This window comes from Oryctolagus cuniculus, chromosome 6, assembly GCF_051225735.1.
Source record: "Oryctolagus cuniculus isolate XC-2025 breed Fujian yellow rabbit chromosome 6, ASM5122573v1, whole genome shotgun sequence".
In the NCBI taxonomy this organism is placed as follows: Eukaryota; Metazoa; Chordata; class Mammalia; order Lagomorpha; family Leporidae; genus Oryctolagus; species Oryctolagus cuniculus.
In genome coordinates this window covers 155,195,962-155,213,035 of record NC_142872.1, presented here as the reverse complement: position 1 = coordinate 155,213,035, position 17,074 = coordinate 155,195,962, and the positions used below count along the sequence as shown (strand labels likewise).

The window sequence follows — 17,074 nt, the reverse complement described above, 5'->3', positions numbered from 1 at the left end:
AATCTGTCTCTGTTTCTCAGTACTGAATTCTTGTGTGAATTTTATTCACACGCAGGCTTTTTCTACTCATTAACGGGCAGTCACAGACAATGTCAGTTTACATTCTGGCCTCCGCCCTCATTGATAAATGGCTGTGTCTTTCCCATGATTTCCAGAAAAAGTCCAAGGCCTGCTTCTTGAAGACACAGCATGGATCTTATGTCCCACCCTAAACCGGTCAGGATAGCTTTAAATGACGAGGCCTATTTCCTATGCCCAGCTCTGTGAAAGTTAACGGTTGTATCAGCTCTGCTTGGATTTGGTTGGCCTGAGAGTGGGGGAGCAAAGGAAAATCTAGTTCTGTTGCTAGAGGAAAGGGAATAATTGCAGAGGAGACACACACACACACACACATATCACACACATATATATGTTAAACATCCATTTTAACAAATGAGTGAGTGGGCTGGATATAGACAATTTGTTCAAACTTACAGAGCTAGTGAAATGTTTAAAAAATGACTCTTGCCAAGGCTCAAGTGTTGTACTTATCTTAAGATGAAAATCTCGGGGCTAGCGCTGTGGCGCAGCAGGTTAACGCCCTGGCCTGAAGTGCCGGCATCCCATATGGGTGCCCTTTCTAGTCCCAGCTGCTCTTTTTCTGATCCAGCTCTCTTCTGTGGCCTGGGAAAGCAGCAGTAGATGATGGCCCAAGTCCTTGGGCCCCTGCACCCATATGGGAGACCCGGAGGAGGCTCCTGGCTCCTGGCTTCGGATCAGCGCAGTTCCTGCCATTACAGCCAATTGGGGAGTGAACTATTGGATGGAAACCTCTCTGTCTCTCTGTCTCTCTCTCTCCTTCTCTTTCTCTCTCTCTCCCTCTCTCTCTCTGCCTTTCTCTGTGTAACTCTGACTTTCAAATAAATAAATAAATCTTTAAAAAAAAAGAAGAAGAAAATCTGATAAAGGCTTCCCTGAGGGTTGATGGCTACCTATAGCCTGGCAGATGAGGGACTATGTACCCTGGAAGACTTAGAATGGGAAATCAGTGCCACTGTTCAGCATGCAGGTAATGTGACCCTGGAGCTGCCAGAGGAATAAACCAAGAAGAGTCTCCTATATAAGTAGATGGCTTCATTGCAGCATGTGGAGGTGAAGCTGTTTGCTCAGATTGGCTACCCTTCCCCCTGAGGGCTCCAGCTACTCTTGGAGGAAGTGTTGGGTCCGGTTGGAACCCCCCCCCCCCAAAAAAAAAAAAAAACAAAAAACAAATCACAAAAGGCAGGCTGGATGCAACAGCAAGAGGATTTTATTACCAGCTAGCTGGGGCTCTTACCAGCACGTACGACATAGCACAGTGCTAGGAGCCCCGTCTCTCTCCCTCCCAGCATTTTTACGCACTCGAGTAAACAAGTACATACATCACTACACACGTAGGTGAGTTCCTTATTCCTTATATGGCAATTACCTGAATTTATGCATTTTATTGGTGCATTTGAGCAACTTAGGGGCTAGGCGTCATACAGGAAGGTGGAAGAATCTAAATTCCAGGAATAGTTTCACTCCTCCAAATGTATTTAATCTAAGCTAATTTAGGGTTTGGATTAATTACTCATAACTGAACTCCACAGAAAGACTGTTAGATGGCTCTGAAGTGAGTAGACTATGCTGGCCTCAAGGTCAGTGATATGGCCCAAACCTGTGAACAGATGCTGGAGGACTATGTCAAGATGGTGGTTGAGAGCTTGGAGGGAAGCCATCACTTTCACCTTGACCTGGAGGCCTGCAGAATGGGGAGCAAGCACTATTGGCACCTGCATGCCATGCTAGTCAGAGTATGCAAGGACAAAGTAACTAAAGGTGGCAATGGACATCTGAAGCCCATGCCTGCACATAGCTACATGCTCCTTTCTCCAGCCGGGTGCTCCTGTTCTGCACTCCACATAAGTGCTGACAAGCTCACATAGGAGATGGAAAATTCAGATACCCGTCCTGCGTCCTCATACAAGCCCTAGGCATCCTGCACACCTGAATCAGTGAAGATGCATTCTTCTTCATTGGCAGAGACAGAGGACTAAGGATGTTAATAACAAAAGCAATAATAACTTGTATAAAAAAAGTGACTCTCAAATACAAACTTTGTGGCATTATGGCAAGTGCCTGCTTTACTGATCCAGTATTTTGTTCAGTTTCTCTCTCTCATGTTCAATATGCATTTCAGGAGTAGGCATTTTGGCACAACAGTTAAGACACTGCTTGGGATGCCCACTCCCCATGTTGGATTGCCTGGTTTGAATCTCAGCTATCCTCTTGTTTCCAGCTTCCTGCTAATATACATGCTGGGAGGTACATATGATGGCTCATGAACTTGGGTTCCTGCCACCTGTGTGACAAACCTGGATTGAGTTCTGGCTTCCTGGCTTTGGTGTGGCCCAGCGCAGGTTGGCACAGGCATTTGGGGATTGAATCAGTAGATGGATATGAGAATACAAGAGATATCCTCTCTCTCTCTATGTCTCTCTGTGTCTTTCTACTTTCAAGTAAAATGAAAATAAATAAAAATTTTTAAAAGCATGCATTTCAGTTGTGTAAGAGGCACACTTCTTATTTTTAAGATTTACTTATTTGAAAGGCAGTGTTACAGAGAGAGAGAGAGAGAGAGAGAGAGAGAGAGAGACACCCTCCATCCACTGGTTCATTTCCCAGATGGCCTCAGTAGCTGGAGCTGGACCTGTCCAAAGCCAGGAACCAGGAGCTTCTTTGGGGTTTCCCACATGGGTGCAGGGCCTTAAGCACTTGGGTCATATTCTGATGCTTTCCCAGGCACATTAGCAGGGAGCTGGATTGGAAGTGAAGCAGCCAGACCTTGAATTAGTGTCTATATGGGATACCAGTGAAGCAGATAGTGGCTTTACTGCCTACCCACGGCAGCAGCCCCAACAGGCAGATTTCTACAGTGGCCCTTGGTGATGCCCAACTCTTGTTGCTACAAGTTCATGTAATTTTTCTTCACTTCACTCTGGGGGTTGAACCTGGTATCTTCCTTCTGATCAGTAAAAGTGGAAAAGTGATGTTAGTTTTGTAATTTGATTATCAAAGATTGTTAGTTCCATCTTGCTAGCAGATTGCCAGCTTTAATGAAGCAAGCTGTTTCTCTGAAGAGGGCCACATGGCAAGGAACTGATGGTAGCTTCCAGCCAACACCCGGCAAGGAACAGGGCCCTCTGTTCAAGAGCTCCTGATTGATCTTCAAGGAGCATATACCTGATGGATTATTCTTTGAATCCCAGGCTGGACTACTACTATTGCTTAAGATAACTTATCCATTCAGTACATACAAGTGATTCAATCTGATATCACAGCTTGACCTTATTTCCTGGCAGCTTAGCAAAACTTGAGAGGAGATGCCAGTAAGAGAGTGAAAACTACATGGAAGTAATGAGGTGATAAGAATAAAAGATGCTGGATGCAATCAGACACATTCACACCGAGTCTTGCACTGGATCTATACTCCACTCTATGTGAATAAATCACCTATAGCCCTTTATCTTTTGACAAAAATACTACAGATTGTTGAAAACATAAAACCCTGAATGATTTTATTTTACATAAATCATTGCTTTGGCCACTCTATCTACTTATTTTTCTCAATGATGAAGAGAAGGAGAAATTCATATTTTAGTCTGTCCTGTGCTGTAATCCCCAACAATAACTCGCCCTGTGGAGTAGAGAGTAGGGGAAGCTGAGAGAATGGCTGAAGGCTGCACCCTGAACCGGTGAGTGTGGTGTCCCTTCACTCCACAAGGTCAGCTCTTTCTGCTTAATATACTTCTGGCAGTATCAAACTCGTGATAAATCCCATTCCATTTTTCATGTCACAAATATTTGGCCAGAAAAAGAAAAAAAGAAAGATTTAATCTTAGAGCAGCTAAAGTCAAATTCATAAATAATGATGTTTTAAAAGGTGAGCCATTCCTATTCCACACAAATGGCAAGTCCTTGCATTATTCATTTTTGAGTTGATCTTCTCTGAATTCTTAAATTTTCCTCTGGGTGGGGAAAATATTACGTTCAAACCTGTCTTGCTTGAAAAAGCAACATTCATGGATTCTTCTGGGAATCTGTACTGTGTGGTATGATTATGTTTTGAGACAGACTCAAATAATATGTCAATTGATTTCTTACTTGCCCTACTCATGGTTATTAGGCATGCTGTATAAATAGATTTGTAGCTGTCACATGGAAATACTGGAGGAAGATGGAGAATTCAGATTTCAACTCTGAGATGATAAGCCTCAGAAAAGAAAAAAAAAAACAGCCTTGAAAATTCTTCAACTGCATAACTGTAATTACTGGTCTAACTTCTGCTTTTGAATTCACAGACTCAGCAGCTTTTGCTGATTTTTGAGGGGAAGGGAAAAGCAAGCGTTTAAACCAGGAAAAACTTAAATTCTCTTTATTCTGGGCTACCTCTGGTTAGTGAACAAGACTGAATAAGGAAGCGAAAGCGTGTGGAAACCTGGAGAAAGGTTGTGAGGTGAGAAACTATTGAGAATAAATGCTTAGTGAAGGTGCGGGTTACATAAAAATAGCTAGAAATGTGAAACCTTGTATCTTAGAGAAAACATGCAGGAAATAGTGATAGAAGATGTGATATTTTCAGCTAGATTTTAGCATTTAGTACTTAGCTTTGAGATAAGGCCTTGGTTTTCCATACATTAAAATGTATGCGTAAAGGGAAGGGTATGCTCATCGCACCAGATGAAATCATGAATGTGACTGTGTCTTACAAACTCCAACTGTGGATAGCATTGATATTGAGCGTTTAAACTCAGTCCCGGCATGTACAAGGCCTAGCACATAATGACCTGCGTAAGACAGATAGGAGAGAGAGGAAGTTCTGATGGTAACAGAGCAAGAATAGAAAATATATGGAGTGGGATCATGAAGCAATATTGTAAAACAGCCCAAATGCAGTCTCTGGAGGACATGTGACCTTCAGAAAGAAAACTACTCCTCAGTCCCACGCTATATCTTCCATTTAAGAACCTCAATCAGAATTGCTAGTGCTGGCAATTATTCTTGAGAAGCTCCAAATATGTATTTCTATGTGCTACAAAGTGGTTTTAAAAGTTAACGCTACAGGAGAGCCAGAAATAGAAAATCATCAGTGAATATGGTAGAGAAATAGAGTGGGCATGGATTATCTGTTCTATAAAACAGGAAGGGCTTATTCTGGAGGCAAGAATAAGTCATGCTGTTTAAGCAGTTATACTAGCATCCTAAACATTTTACATCAAAATGAAAAACAATAGTAATAGCATATTCCATCCTGGCTTTCTTTTAAAACCTATTCCATATATGACCTTTACACATATATACTCCATTCTACTTCTCTTGTCCGTATTTCCTGTGCTTCTGCCGCATTAAATTTCTAGATTTTCCTTGAACACAAATGGTTTTCACTTTTTGTTTTAATTTTCCCAGTTCTGTTTCTTCCGGATAAAGTGCTGTTCTGAATATACCACAACAGAGCTAGGAATTGTTCTTTAAAATTCAACTCAGGGGGCTGGCACTGTGCCATAGCGGTAAAGCCACTGCCTACAGTGCCAGCATCTCATATGGGCACCAGTTCGTGTCTGCTTCCGATCCAGCTCTCTGCTATGGCCTGGGAAAGCAGTAGAAGATGGCCCAAGGCCTTGGGCCCCTGCACCCATGTGGGAGACCTGGAAGAAGCTCCTGGCTTCAGGTTGGTGCAGCTCTGGCTCTTGTGGCCACTTGGGGAGTGAACCATTAGATGAAAAACTCTCTCTCAGCCTTTGCCTCAGCCTCTCTGTAACTCTTCTTTTCAAATAAATAAATTAAAAAAAAATCAATGCAGATACCACTCTCTATTACCCGTTTTTTTTTAAACTTTTATTTAATGAATATAAATTTTCAAAGTACAGCTTATGGATTACAATGGCTCCCCCCCCCCCCATAACTTCCCTCCCACCCGCAACCCTCCCCTTTCCCTCCCCCTCCCCTCTTCCATTCACATCAAGATTCATTTTCATTTCTCTTTATATACAGAAGATCAGTTTAGCATATATTAAGTAAAGATTTCAACAGTTGGCTCCCACACAGAAACATAAAGTGAAAAATACTGTTTGAGTACTAGTTATAGCATTAAATCACAATGTACAGCACATTAAGGACAGAGATCCTACATGAGGAACAAGTGCACAGTGACTCCTGTTGTTGACTTAACAAATTGACACTCTTGTTTATGGCATCAGTAATCACCCTAGGCTCTTGTCATGAGTCGCCAAGGCTATGGAAGCCCCTTGAGTTCTCCGACTCTTATCTTGTTTAGACAAGGTCATAGTCAAAGTGGAGGTTCTCTCCTCCCTTCAGAGAAAGGTACCTCCTTCTTTGATGACCTGTTCTTTTCACTGGGATCTCACTCGCAGAGATCTTTCATGTAGTTTTTTTTTTTTTTTTTTTTTTTTTTTGCCAGAGTGTTTTGGCTTTCCATGCCTGTGATACTCTATTACCCATTTTATGCCTTCTGAGTGGAATTATTCACTGTGTTCCATCCTTCCATAGTTATTTGCCCATGTTTTCATGTTTCTTTAATAGCATTTAACAAGGTTGAATTAAAATGTGAAATGTTTCTTTAAGTTAGAGACTGAAGTTTTTAACTTATTACTCCAGCACATAGTGTAGTTATTCAAGTATCCTAAGTTCTCTATGAGTATTTGTTAAAAGAACAAATGATAGAGTTCCATTTTGACCTATGATGTAGAAAATTAGAAAGGCTTCCTTTAACAAAATGTGAAAGTTTGATAGAATACAAAATCATAGCTTTTGTTCAACCCAGAAAGACTTGAAACTAAAGGACAGTCACACAAACTGAAATCCAGGGGATGACAGGGCTTTCTGCAGAGAGACAGAACATACTTACTCACTGGTGGCAAAGTGTAAAATGAAATGATGTTGAGGGTAAACTGGCAGTTAAGAAAAATTAATATTATAAATTGTAACAAATCATTAGATGTCAAATGTGGTTTAGTAAAACGTCTGGAAGCCAAAAGACAAGGCTATATTCATGTTAATAGTATAATTTAATTATAAATTGTGTTGTAAACACAAAATATTGTATTCATAAAAAAATGAAAGGTATACCACAAAGTATCAAGAGTCAAACCAATTAATAGAACCAGATTCAGAGATGATCCAGATATTGAAGGTATCCAAAAAGTCACTTAAAGTAGCAATAATTAATGCTAGTTTTTAGGGGAAGAGATAAATAAGACATATAAGTAGATGATAAATTTCTTTCTTTTTAAAATATATTTATTTATTTTATTTGAAAGCCAGAGTTAGAGAGAGAGGATAGGCAGAGAGAGAGAGAGAGGTCTTCCATTCCAATGGTTCATTCCCCAAATGTCCACAATGGCCAGAGCTGCGCCAATTCAAAGCCAGAAGCAAGGAGCTTCTTCCGGGTCTCCCACAAGGGTGCAGGGGCCCAAGGCCTTGGGCCATCTTCTACTGCTTTCCCAGGCCACAGCAGAGAGCTGGATCGGAAGAGGAGCAGCTGGGACTTGAATAAGCATCCATATGGGATGCCAGTGCTTCAGGCCAGGGCTTTAACCCACTGCGCCACAGCGCCGGCCCCGTAGTAAATGATAAATTTCAATGGAGACATGGAAACTGTGATAGTGTGTCAAATAAAAATCATCAGAAACGAAAAGTGAATAAAGAAATAAGAATAGAAAACATCTATGAGTACAGACCCAATATGACCATGGAAACGTTTGATGAATTTCAGTATAAATCAATAGAGATTACCCAACGTGACAGAGACAGATGGGAAAAAATAGTAACAAACACAAAAGAATGCAGCATCAGAGGCCAATAGGAAAATTCAAAAGGTCTAACAAACATAAACTGGAATTATAACAGAAAGTGGGAATACAAATATTTTCTAAAAGTAATTAAACATATTAACTCACAGATCTAAAAGGCTATGATTGTATCAAGTAGAGTAATAGCAAAAACACTACTAGATCATCTACAGACAGCATATTAACCCTTCTGTAGACTAAAGATAGACAGAAATGCTTGAAAAGAGCTAGAGAAAAAAGGCACAATAAATAATAAAGAAGCAAGTAGATAAGTTACTGCAGATTTATTCATATTCTGGAAAGCCAAACAACAATAGAGTGACATCTTAAAAGTACTAGATATTGGAGCCGGTGCCATGGAGCAGTAGGTTAAAGCCTGCAGTGCTGTCATCCAATAAGGGCACCTATTGGAGTCCTGACTGCTCCACTTCTGATCCAGCTCTCTGCTGTGGCCTGGGAAAACAGTGGAAGATAACCCAACTCCTTGGGTCCTTGCACCTGTGTGGGAGACCTGGAAGAAGCTCCTGGCTCCTGGCTTCATATTGGCTCAGCTCTGGCTGTTGTCATTTGGGAGTGAACCAGTGGAATGGAAGACCTCACTCTCTCTCTGGCTCTACCTCTCTCTGTAAGTCTTTCCAATAAATACAATAAATCTAAAAAAAGGTACTAGACATGAACACAATTCAACCAAGTTCTGTGGCACTTTATAACAAGGATGGCTATTCCTTCATTGTCCAAAACATGTTTCTCATTTATGTTTAAGACCTCATAGAAATTGTCTTTAATGTCCATATTTCTACCAAAATTCTATTCATGATGGTTTAGATATTCTTCAAGATAATTGAGGTTTTCCTCTACAGGTCTCTTTTTTATCTGAATCTTCACATGTTTTTTTAAGGATCTGTTCATCCCAATGTAGGTTTTTTGTAGAGTTGCACTCCAAAACTTGCCCAGCCTGGATCACCTAATTCTAAAGCCTCTTCTCCATAATTAGGTAATGTAATGTAGCAGCATCCCACCCTTGGTACTAATTTTTCACTTAGCCTTCCAAGATTGCTATAATAGAATACCATAGGCCACTGGCGTGTAAACCACAGATATGATTCACATAGTTCTGGAGACTGAGAAATTCATAATCAGGGCACCAGCAGATTCCGCGTCTGATGAGGTCTGCTTCCTAATTCATAAATGGTACCCTCTGGTTGTGTCCTTACATCTGAAAACAGTTCAGTAGCTTCCTGGATTTTCTTCCAGTTTGGATTCATTTATTTGAAAGGTAGATGGGTGTTCAGAAAGAGGGACAGACAGACACACAGATACACAGATTGAAGGTGTGAGGGGAAAGAAATAGAAATCTATTTGCTAAATCCTCAAGCGCTCACAACAGTCAGGGCTGATCCAGGACAAATCCAGGAGATAGAACTTCCACATTGGTGGCAACCACTTAAGCCCTCATCTGCCTCCCTAGTGAGCTTTAGCCATAAGTTTTTTTTTTTTAATTTTTTTGACAGGGAGAGTGGACAGTGAGAGAGAGAGGCAGAGAGAAATGTCTTCCTTTTGCTGTTGGTTCACCCTTTAGTGGCCGCCACGGCCGGCGTGCTGCGGCCTGCACACCGCGCTGATCCGATGGCAGGAGCCAGGTGCTTCTCCTGGTCTCCTATTGGGTGCAGGGCCCAAGGACTTGGGCCATCCTCCACTGCACTCCCGGGCCACAGCAGAGAGCTGGCCTGGAAGAGGGGCAACCGGGACAGAATCCGGCGCCCCGACCGAGACTAGAACCTGGTGTGCCGGCACCGCAAGGCGGAGGATTAGCCTAGTGAGCTGCGGCGCCAGCCAGCCATAAGTTTTATCAGAAGCGGAGGAACCAGAACACAAACCAGGTACTCCAATGTAGGATACAGTCATCCCAAGTGGTATCTTAACAGTGGCTCCAAATGCCCACTTCAGGGATGTCTTCCATCTTCCATTCCATGCCTTCCTTTTTGAAAGCTACCAGCAAAATAAAAGAGAAGGAAAGAAAAAAAAATCTCACTTGTCTTTTGTGTGAGTGAGCTGCTCTTCTCCCCCAGGCGGGGTGGTTCTAGCCTCACGCCACGGGGTCGACTACCACACTAGGCTCCTCTCCCTGCACCCTCTCAGCTTGCTTTGAGCGTGTTATGACTGCCACCTTTACACTCCAGCAGGGGAAGGCTAGCTTGAGACAGAGGTGGAAGTTCAGCTCCCTGTGGGTCACCCTCCAGCAGACCCAAAACTGGGAGGCCAGATCTAGGGTGCCTGCGGTGTGCAGAGCTGGGGCCACTTCGTACCGCAAGTCTGGCCATCCTATCCCTGCCTTGCAGCCAGCACCAGGGCAGAAGAAAAAGACGCGACCTTCCTCAGCAAAGTTCCTGAGAGCAACCCACGGGGGGCGGGAGGGGGGGCACTTTGGAGCTCTGCATTCTCATGGCTGGTACAGAAACAAATGGATAGACCAATGGAACAGAATAGAAACACCAGAAATCAATCCAAACATCTACAGCCAACTCATATTTGATCAAGGATCTAAAACCAATTCCTGGAGCAAGGACAGTCTATTCAATAAATGGTGCTGGGAAAACTGGATTTCCATGTGCAGAAGCATGAAGCAAGACCCCTACCTTACACCTTACACAAAAATCTACTCAACATGGATAAAGGTCTAAACCATCAAATTATTTGAGAACATTGGAAAACCCTGCAAGATATAGGCACAGGCAAAGACTTCTTAGAAAAGACCCCAGAGGCACAGGCAGTAAAAGCCAAAATTAACTATTGGGATTGCATCAAATTGAGAAATTTCTGTACTGCAAAAGAAACAGGCAGGAGAGTGAAGAGGCAACCGACAGAATGGGAAAAAATATTTGCAAATTATGCAACTGATAAAGGATTAATAACCAGAATCTACAAAGAGATCAAGAAACTCCACAGCAACAAAACAAACAACCCACTTAAGAAATGGGCCAAGGACCTCAATAGACATTTTTCAAAAGAAGAAATCCAAATGGCCAACAGACACATGAAAAGATGTTCAGGATCACTAGCCATCAGGGAAATGAAAATCAAAACCACAATGAGGTTTCACCTCACCACTGTTAGAATGGCTTACATACAGAAATCAACTAACAACAGATGCTGGAGAGGATGTGGGGAAAAAGGGACACTAATCCACTGTTAGTGGAAATGCAAACTGGTAAAGACACTATGGAAGTCAGTTTGGAGAGTGCTCAGAAACCTGATTAAAGCCCTACCATTCAACCCAGCCATCCCACTCCTTGGAATTTAACCAAAGGAAATTAAATTGGCAAATAAAAGAGTGGTCTGCACCTCAATGTTCATTGCAGCTCAATTCACAATAACTAAGACATGGAATCAACCTAGATGCCCATCAACAGAAGACTGGATAAAGAAATTATGGGATATGTACTCTATAGAATACTATACAGCAGTAAAAAAAATGAAATCTGGTCATTTGCAACTAAATGGAGGAATCTGGAAAACATCATGCTGAGTGAAATAAGCCAGTCCCAAAGGGACAAATATTGTATGTTCTCCCTGATCGGTGACAACTGAGCAGCTAAAAGGAAACATGTTGAAGTGAAATGGACACTATGATAAACAATGTCTTGATCAGCCCTTGTCCTGACTGTAGAGGAACAACTTACTACTTTATTCCTTTTAGTATTTTTTTGTTCTACTTAATACCATTGGTTGAACTCTTTAATTAACACACTTATTCCTAGGTGTTTAAATTTATCTCAAAATTGATCCCTGTTAAAAATAAGAGTGGGAATAAGAGAGAGAGGAGATGTACAGTTCTGCACATGCTCACTCGGACTTACCTCTAATGGTAGTGTTAGTGACTTGCCAGGGGATTCCAATACAATCCCATCAAGGTGGCATGTACCAATGCCATCTTACTAGTAAAAGTGATCAGTTTCAGTTCATAATTGATCAAATAGATAGGATAAGTGTCAAAGGGATTACATAAATAAGACCAATGTCTGCCAATAATAATTGATAGAATTAAAAAGGAGAGAACGAGGCCAGCACTGCGGCTCAATAGGCTAATCCTCTCTGCCTGTGGTGCTGGCACACCAGGTTCTAGTCCCGGTCAGCGCACAGGATTCTGTCCTGGTTGCCCCTCTTCCAGTCCATCTCTCTGCTATGGCCTGGGAGTGCAGTGGAGGATGGCCCAAGTGCTTGGACCCTGCACCCGCATGGGAGACCAGGAGGAGGCACCTGGCTCCTGGCTTTGGATCAGCGCAGTGTGGCCATTGGAGGGTGAACCAACGGAAAAGGAAGACCTTTCTCTATGTCTCTCTCTCACTCACTGTCCACTCTGCCTGTCAAAAAAATAAAATAAAAAAAGGAGAGAATGATCCTACATGGGAAGCAGGATACACAGTAGACTCATAGAAAGGCAAAAGCTCTAAACAGCACTCTGGCCTCAGAATCAGCCCTTAAGGCATTCGGATCTGGCTAAAAGACTGTGCACAAGGACAGGCACATGTATATGACTGATAATGCTCAGAGACAGCTGATAGAGCTGTACCATCTATGTACATGTTGCAGCCATTCCAGTAGTAAGGATCCATTCTGTTTGGTTGTGTCTATGATATTCTGTTTGAGAAATATTTTGAATGATCATTTTGATTGATCGCTGTTGAGCCTATGTAAGCAGTTACTCCCTTACCTGCTTATTTGTATATGTTAAGTTTTCTCAAGGAGAAGGAATAGTATGAGGATCTTTTGAGGTTAGGGAAGTTGGGTATTAAATCCAGGATCTGACACTTACTAATGCTATAACCTTTGTGAAATTTCTTAAAATATCTGAGAGTTTTATATGTAAATTTGTGATATTAATTTGACCAGTTGCATCATACTTTATTAAAGCCAAGATTACCATTTATATCAAAAAATAATAATAGCTGACCTCCTCTCCGTCTTTCCAATGAGACAGTTCAAAGAATGGAGCAATCAAATAGATAAATAAATTGTAGGATATATTTAAAAGAGCATAATGTCTATAGAATTTTATTTAATAATTTGTTGCACTTAAGTATGTATAACAAATATTATACAAAGTATACTAAATTAGAATAATTATTTTTCTGAATATCTTTGTCTACTCAAAAATTGACACAAATTCTTTCCAAGTGTCTTTGACATCAGTGTTTCATTGTCTGTAGGAATATTTTATATATTTTGAACCAAGGTAAGGAGACCTAGACATAGGAAACAGAGAAAATAGTTTATGCCTTAGATAAACATTTAAAATCATAGATAACACTTTAAAATCGGGTGTTTGTTTCCTGTACTTTGTGAGGGATCTTTAAAAGGCTTACTTACTATATGCAACCCTAAAACCTAGAATACTTGTTCTCTGAGATGATTTTATCAAGTTGTTTAGCTTGATCAACTCTCCTAATTGATATCCTGTTGTGTGAAAACAAGGTTATTGAGAGAGAATCTCGTAACAGGAAGGAGGCTTCTCCCTGCATTCAGGTCATTGTATTTATGATTTAGGAGATGGACACTCAGTAAAATGTTAGATTATTTCTCTGTTTGTTGTTGTAAACTATTTTGTGAACACTTTCAAAGTCCTTATATAAAATAGATTAACTTATTCTTGACCAGTCCTTTCAGCTGATTTTAAAATGTATCATGCTGGCTGGCGCCGCGGCTCACTAGGCTAATCCTAGTGATCCGGCCACAGCGGCCATTGAAGGGTGAACCAACAGCAAAAGGAAGACCTTTCTCTCTCTCTCTCTCTCTCTCACTGTCCACTCTGCCTGTCAAAAAAAAAAAAAAAATGTATCATGCTATTTGGGAGTTGGAATGGTATGGCTATACTCCAGGTATCATTGGTGGAATACTTTGACTTTGAAGACCCCAATGTTGCATTCAACTTTATGATACTATTAATGTGAAAATTAGGTAGGCCAGGCCGGTGCCGCAGTTCCCTGGGCTAATCCTCTGCCTGTGGCACCGACACCCTGGGTTCTAGTCCTGGTTGGGGTGCAGGATTCTGTCCTGGTTGCTCCTCTTCCAGTCTGGCTTTCTGCTGTGGCCCGGGAAGGCAATGGAGAATGGCCCAAGTCTCTGGGCCCTGCACCCGCATGGAGACCAGGAGGAAGCACCTGGCTCCTGGCTTCAGATTGGCGCAGCATGCCGGCCGTGAAGGCTATTTTCGGGGGTGAACCAACGGAAAAAGGAAGACCTTTCTCTCTGTCTCTCTCTCTCTCACTGTCTAACTCTGCCTGTCAAAAAAAACCAAAAATTGGGTAGGCCAAATATGCAGTCTTTGCACTGACCATTTTTCCTACCTGGTGTTTCACACATCAGGAGAGAAAAATTCAGCAACACCTGCAGTTGTTAAGGATGAACACAATAAGTTAAGTGATAGGAGAGAAGTCAATTTTCTTAAGCAGGGTTAATTTCCATTATTTTCTTTATCTTTTCAACATAGTTCGTGGTAATATAGACCTGTAACTCGCTCCCTCTAAGTTTGTTTCCAAATGTAATTTCCCTTGCTCTCTTTTCCCTAATTTATACCCAATTTACGTGAACTTGAGTTTTCCCTAAAACCTTATTCATGTTTTTCTTAATGCAACTCTTTCACCTATAATAAGAGCATATACATCCCTTGAATGACTCTCCATATAGCGCTAATTAGGTATATGTCTTTGCAATACATTTATATATACATATTATTTTGACATATCACAGTGTGCTCTTAATAGAGATTTTATTGTATTTATTTGTACTTTCAGCTAGAGTTAGGGTAATGGGCTTGGATGAGCCACATTGTAATTGGCCTTGAGTGGCCTTGAGTAGCTTTATCTTGTGGACATGAACTGAGGATTTTCTGCAATGTGCAACATGTGTTGTCACTTCATTGTGAATTTTGTTTTCTTCACTTACACTGTCCTCTGGAATTATTTTTGGCTGACAAAGTACGTGTAAGAAGTAATGCTAGATATGGTACAGCATAGTTAGAATATCAGATTACATATACCTCTCTTTCAAGTACAGGATTGAGCAAAGAGAAGATAAAGATCAGAAGGTAATTTGAACCTGGTGGAAGTCCTTTGAGGACGTGACGGGCAGGGTCCCATCACTATACTGTTGAACAACGACAATGCTCGTTTGAATTCCAGTTGGCAGAAACATTGGCTGGGGATATATGTCAAGGGACTTCACAGAATTGAAGAGAATTATATCCAATGTATAGCATGAGTACTGAAAACCAGTTAGCTTTCCCGTTCTCCAGAATGTACCAAGTCTCTCCCACATGCTTCACATGGTTCATGTGCTCATTTGTTGAATGAATGCCCTGAGAGTAAATTAATGACAGAATTCTGAGTGGAAATTATTGCAAATAGTAGGTGGTCACTACAGACTAGGATATATTAAGTCTCTTTAGGTTATTGTTTGTGTGACAGGACTTTCAAATCCTGGTGTGAAATCATCTGGTCACATTTTTGATAGAATAGAGGCAACATTAGATTATACCTCACTGACTAATCAGTTATTCATGTGAGTCCAAATCTTCCTTCCTGACTTCTTTGCTCAATTGCATTTAAAGTCACACCTATACTAATTTACTTCCATGTATTACCTGTATCTCTGAACCTAAGAAAATTATTCCTTCAATGATGGTTTCTCTGTCCTTGCCACTCCCATTAGGTAGGATCCTTTATTTGAAAGCTCAGGAACAACTCAAACCACTGGGAATGGATGTAGGAGAGAGGGAGAAATTGAGGGATGGAAGAGGGAGAGATTTTTCCTTAATGTAAATGGAGAATAGCTAAATTTTGGTTACAGAGTCTCACATAACATTTGTGGGACCTCCTATTCTTTGTTTATCAGCTTCAGTATTGGATAGACTATTGCCAGTGGGTGGGATAACATCACAGTACATAATACAAATGAAAGAAATCTCTCCCAGAACTGATGTCAGAGTAGGGGTGATTCTCACTGACCCTGTTTGGTTACCAGCCCTTAGTGAGGCCAAGTAAATGGCAAACCATGATCGTTCAACATGAATCTCTCACGTATTCTTTTAGAATGGAAATGGTGTACTTAACAGAGAACCCTTCTGGATCTCTTTAAGGTGAAGGGAAATGTGACTAATGAGAAAATGAATGCCATCCAACCACTACACTTGTGTATTCTTCTCTAATCTTGTGTCTTCGAAAATCCTAAGGATAACTTGAGTGGAATTATAAGTGCCTTTTCTCATGCCCTTCGCTCCAATTGGACCCTTCTTTCTCCAACTCTAACATAAAAACATCCTAATCTTTTACCAGTTTGTTTGTTTGTTTGTTTGAAAGTCTGAGTTACACAGAGAGAGAAGGAGAGGCAGAGAGAGAGAGAGGTATTCGATCCACTGGTTCACTCCCCAGATGGCTGCAATGGATGGAGCTGCACTGATCCAAGGCCAGGAGCCAGGTGCTTCTTCCTGGTCTCCCATGTGGGTGCAGGGGCCCAAGGACTTGGGTCATCCTCTACTGCTTCCCCGGGCCTTAGCAGAGACCTGGATCAGAAGTGGAGCAGCCAGGACTCAAACCGGCTCCCATATGGGATGCCGGAACTGCAGGAACTGCTGCACCACAGCACCAGCCCCCACCAGTCTAACCAGTCTATTTTAAATCTCCAGGAAACCCTTAGAATTCAACAAATCATTCCTTCCTCTGAATTCCTATGGTATTTATCATTCAAATCATATTTTCACTTCAAGCCGATTCATCAAATATTTCTTGTACTTGTATCATAGGAAGATATTCTGCTGGAAAAGTACAAAATTGAGATGCTGTTTTCTATTAGGACTTTTTTTTAAGACTTATTTATTTATTTGAGAGGCAGAGTTACAGGCAGAGAGAGGGCGAGGCAGAAAGAGAAGTCTTCCATCTGCTGGTTCACTCCCCAGCTGGCCTCAATGGCTGGAGCTAAGCCATTCAAGCTAGGAGCTACAAACTTCCTGCAGGTCTCCCACATGGGTGCAGGGATCCAGGCACCTGAGCCATCTTCTGCTGCTTTCCCATCAGCAGAGAGATGGATTTGAAGAGGATAAGCCAGGACACAAACTGACATCCAGATGGGATGCTGGTGCCACAGATAAAGCTTAGCTCACCATGCCAAAGTACCAGGCCCTCTGTTAGGACATTTAAAACACACTGGGTGAG

The 17,074-nt window shown here is 41.6% G+C and overlaps 1 protein-coding gene across 1 annotated transcript; it reads left to right on the top strand.

The window, feature by feature from the left end:
• The first annotated feature begins 963 nt into the window (after positions 1 to 963).
• LOC103348172 (mediator of RNA polymerase II transcription subunit 11) lies at positions 964 to 1,946 on the top strand. Its single transcript, XM_051844021.2, is given in 3 exon segments — positions 964 to 1,157; positions 1,159 to 1,196; positions 1,615 to 1,946. Coding segments are annotated over 3 exon segments (564 nt in total).
• The last annotated feature ends 15,128 nt before the right edge of the window (positions 1,947 to 17,074 follow it).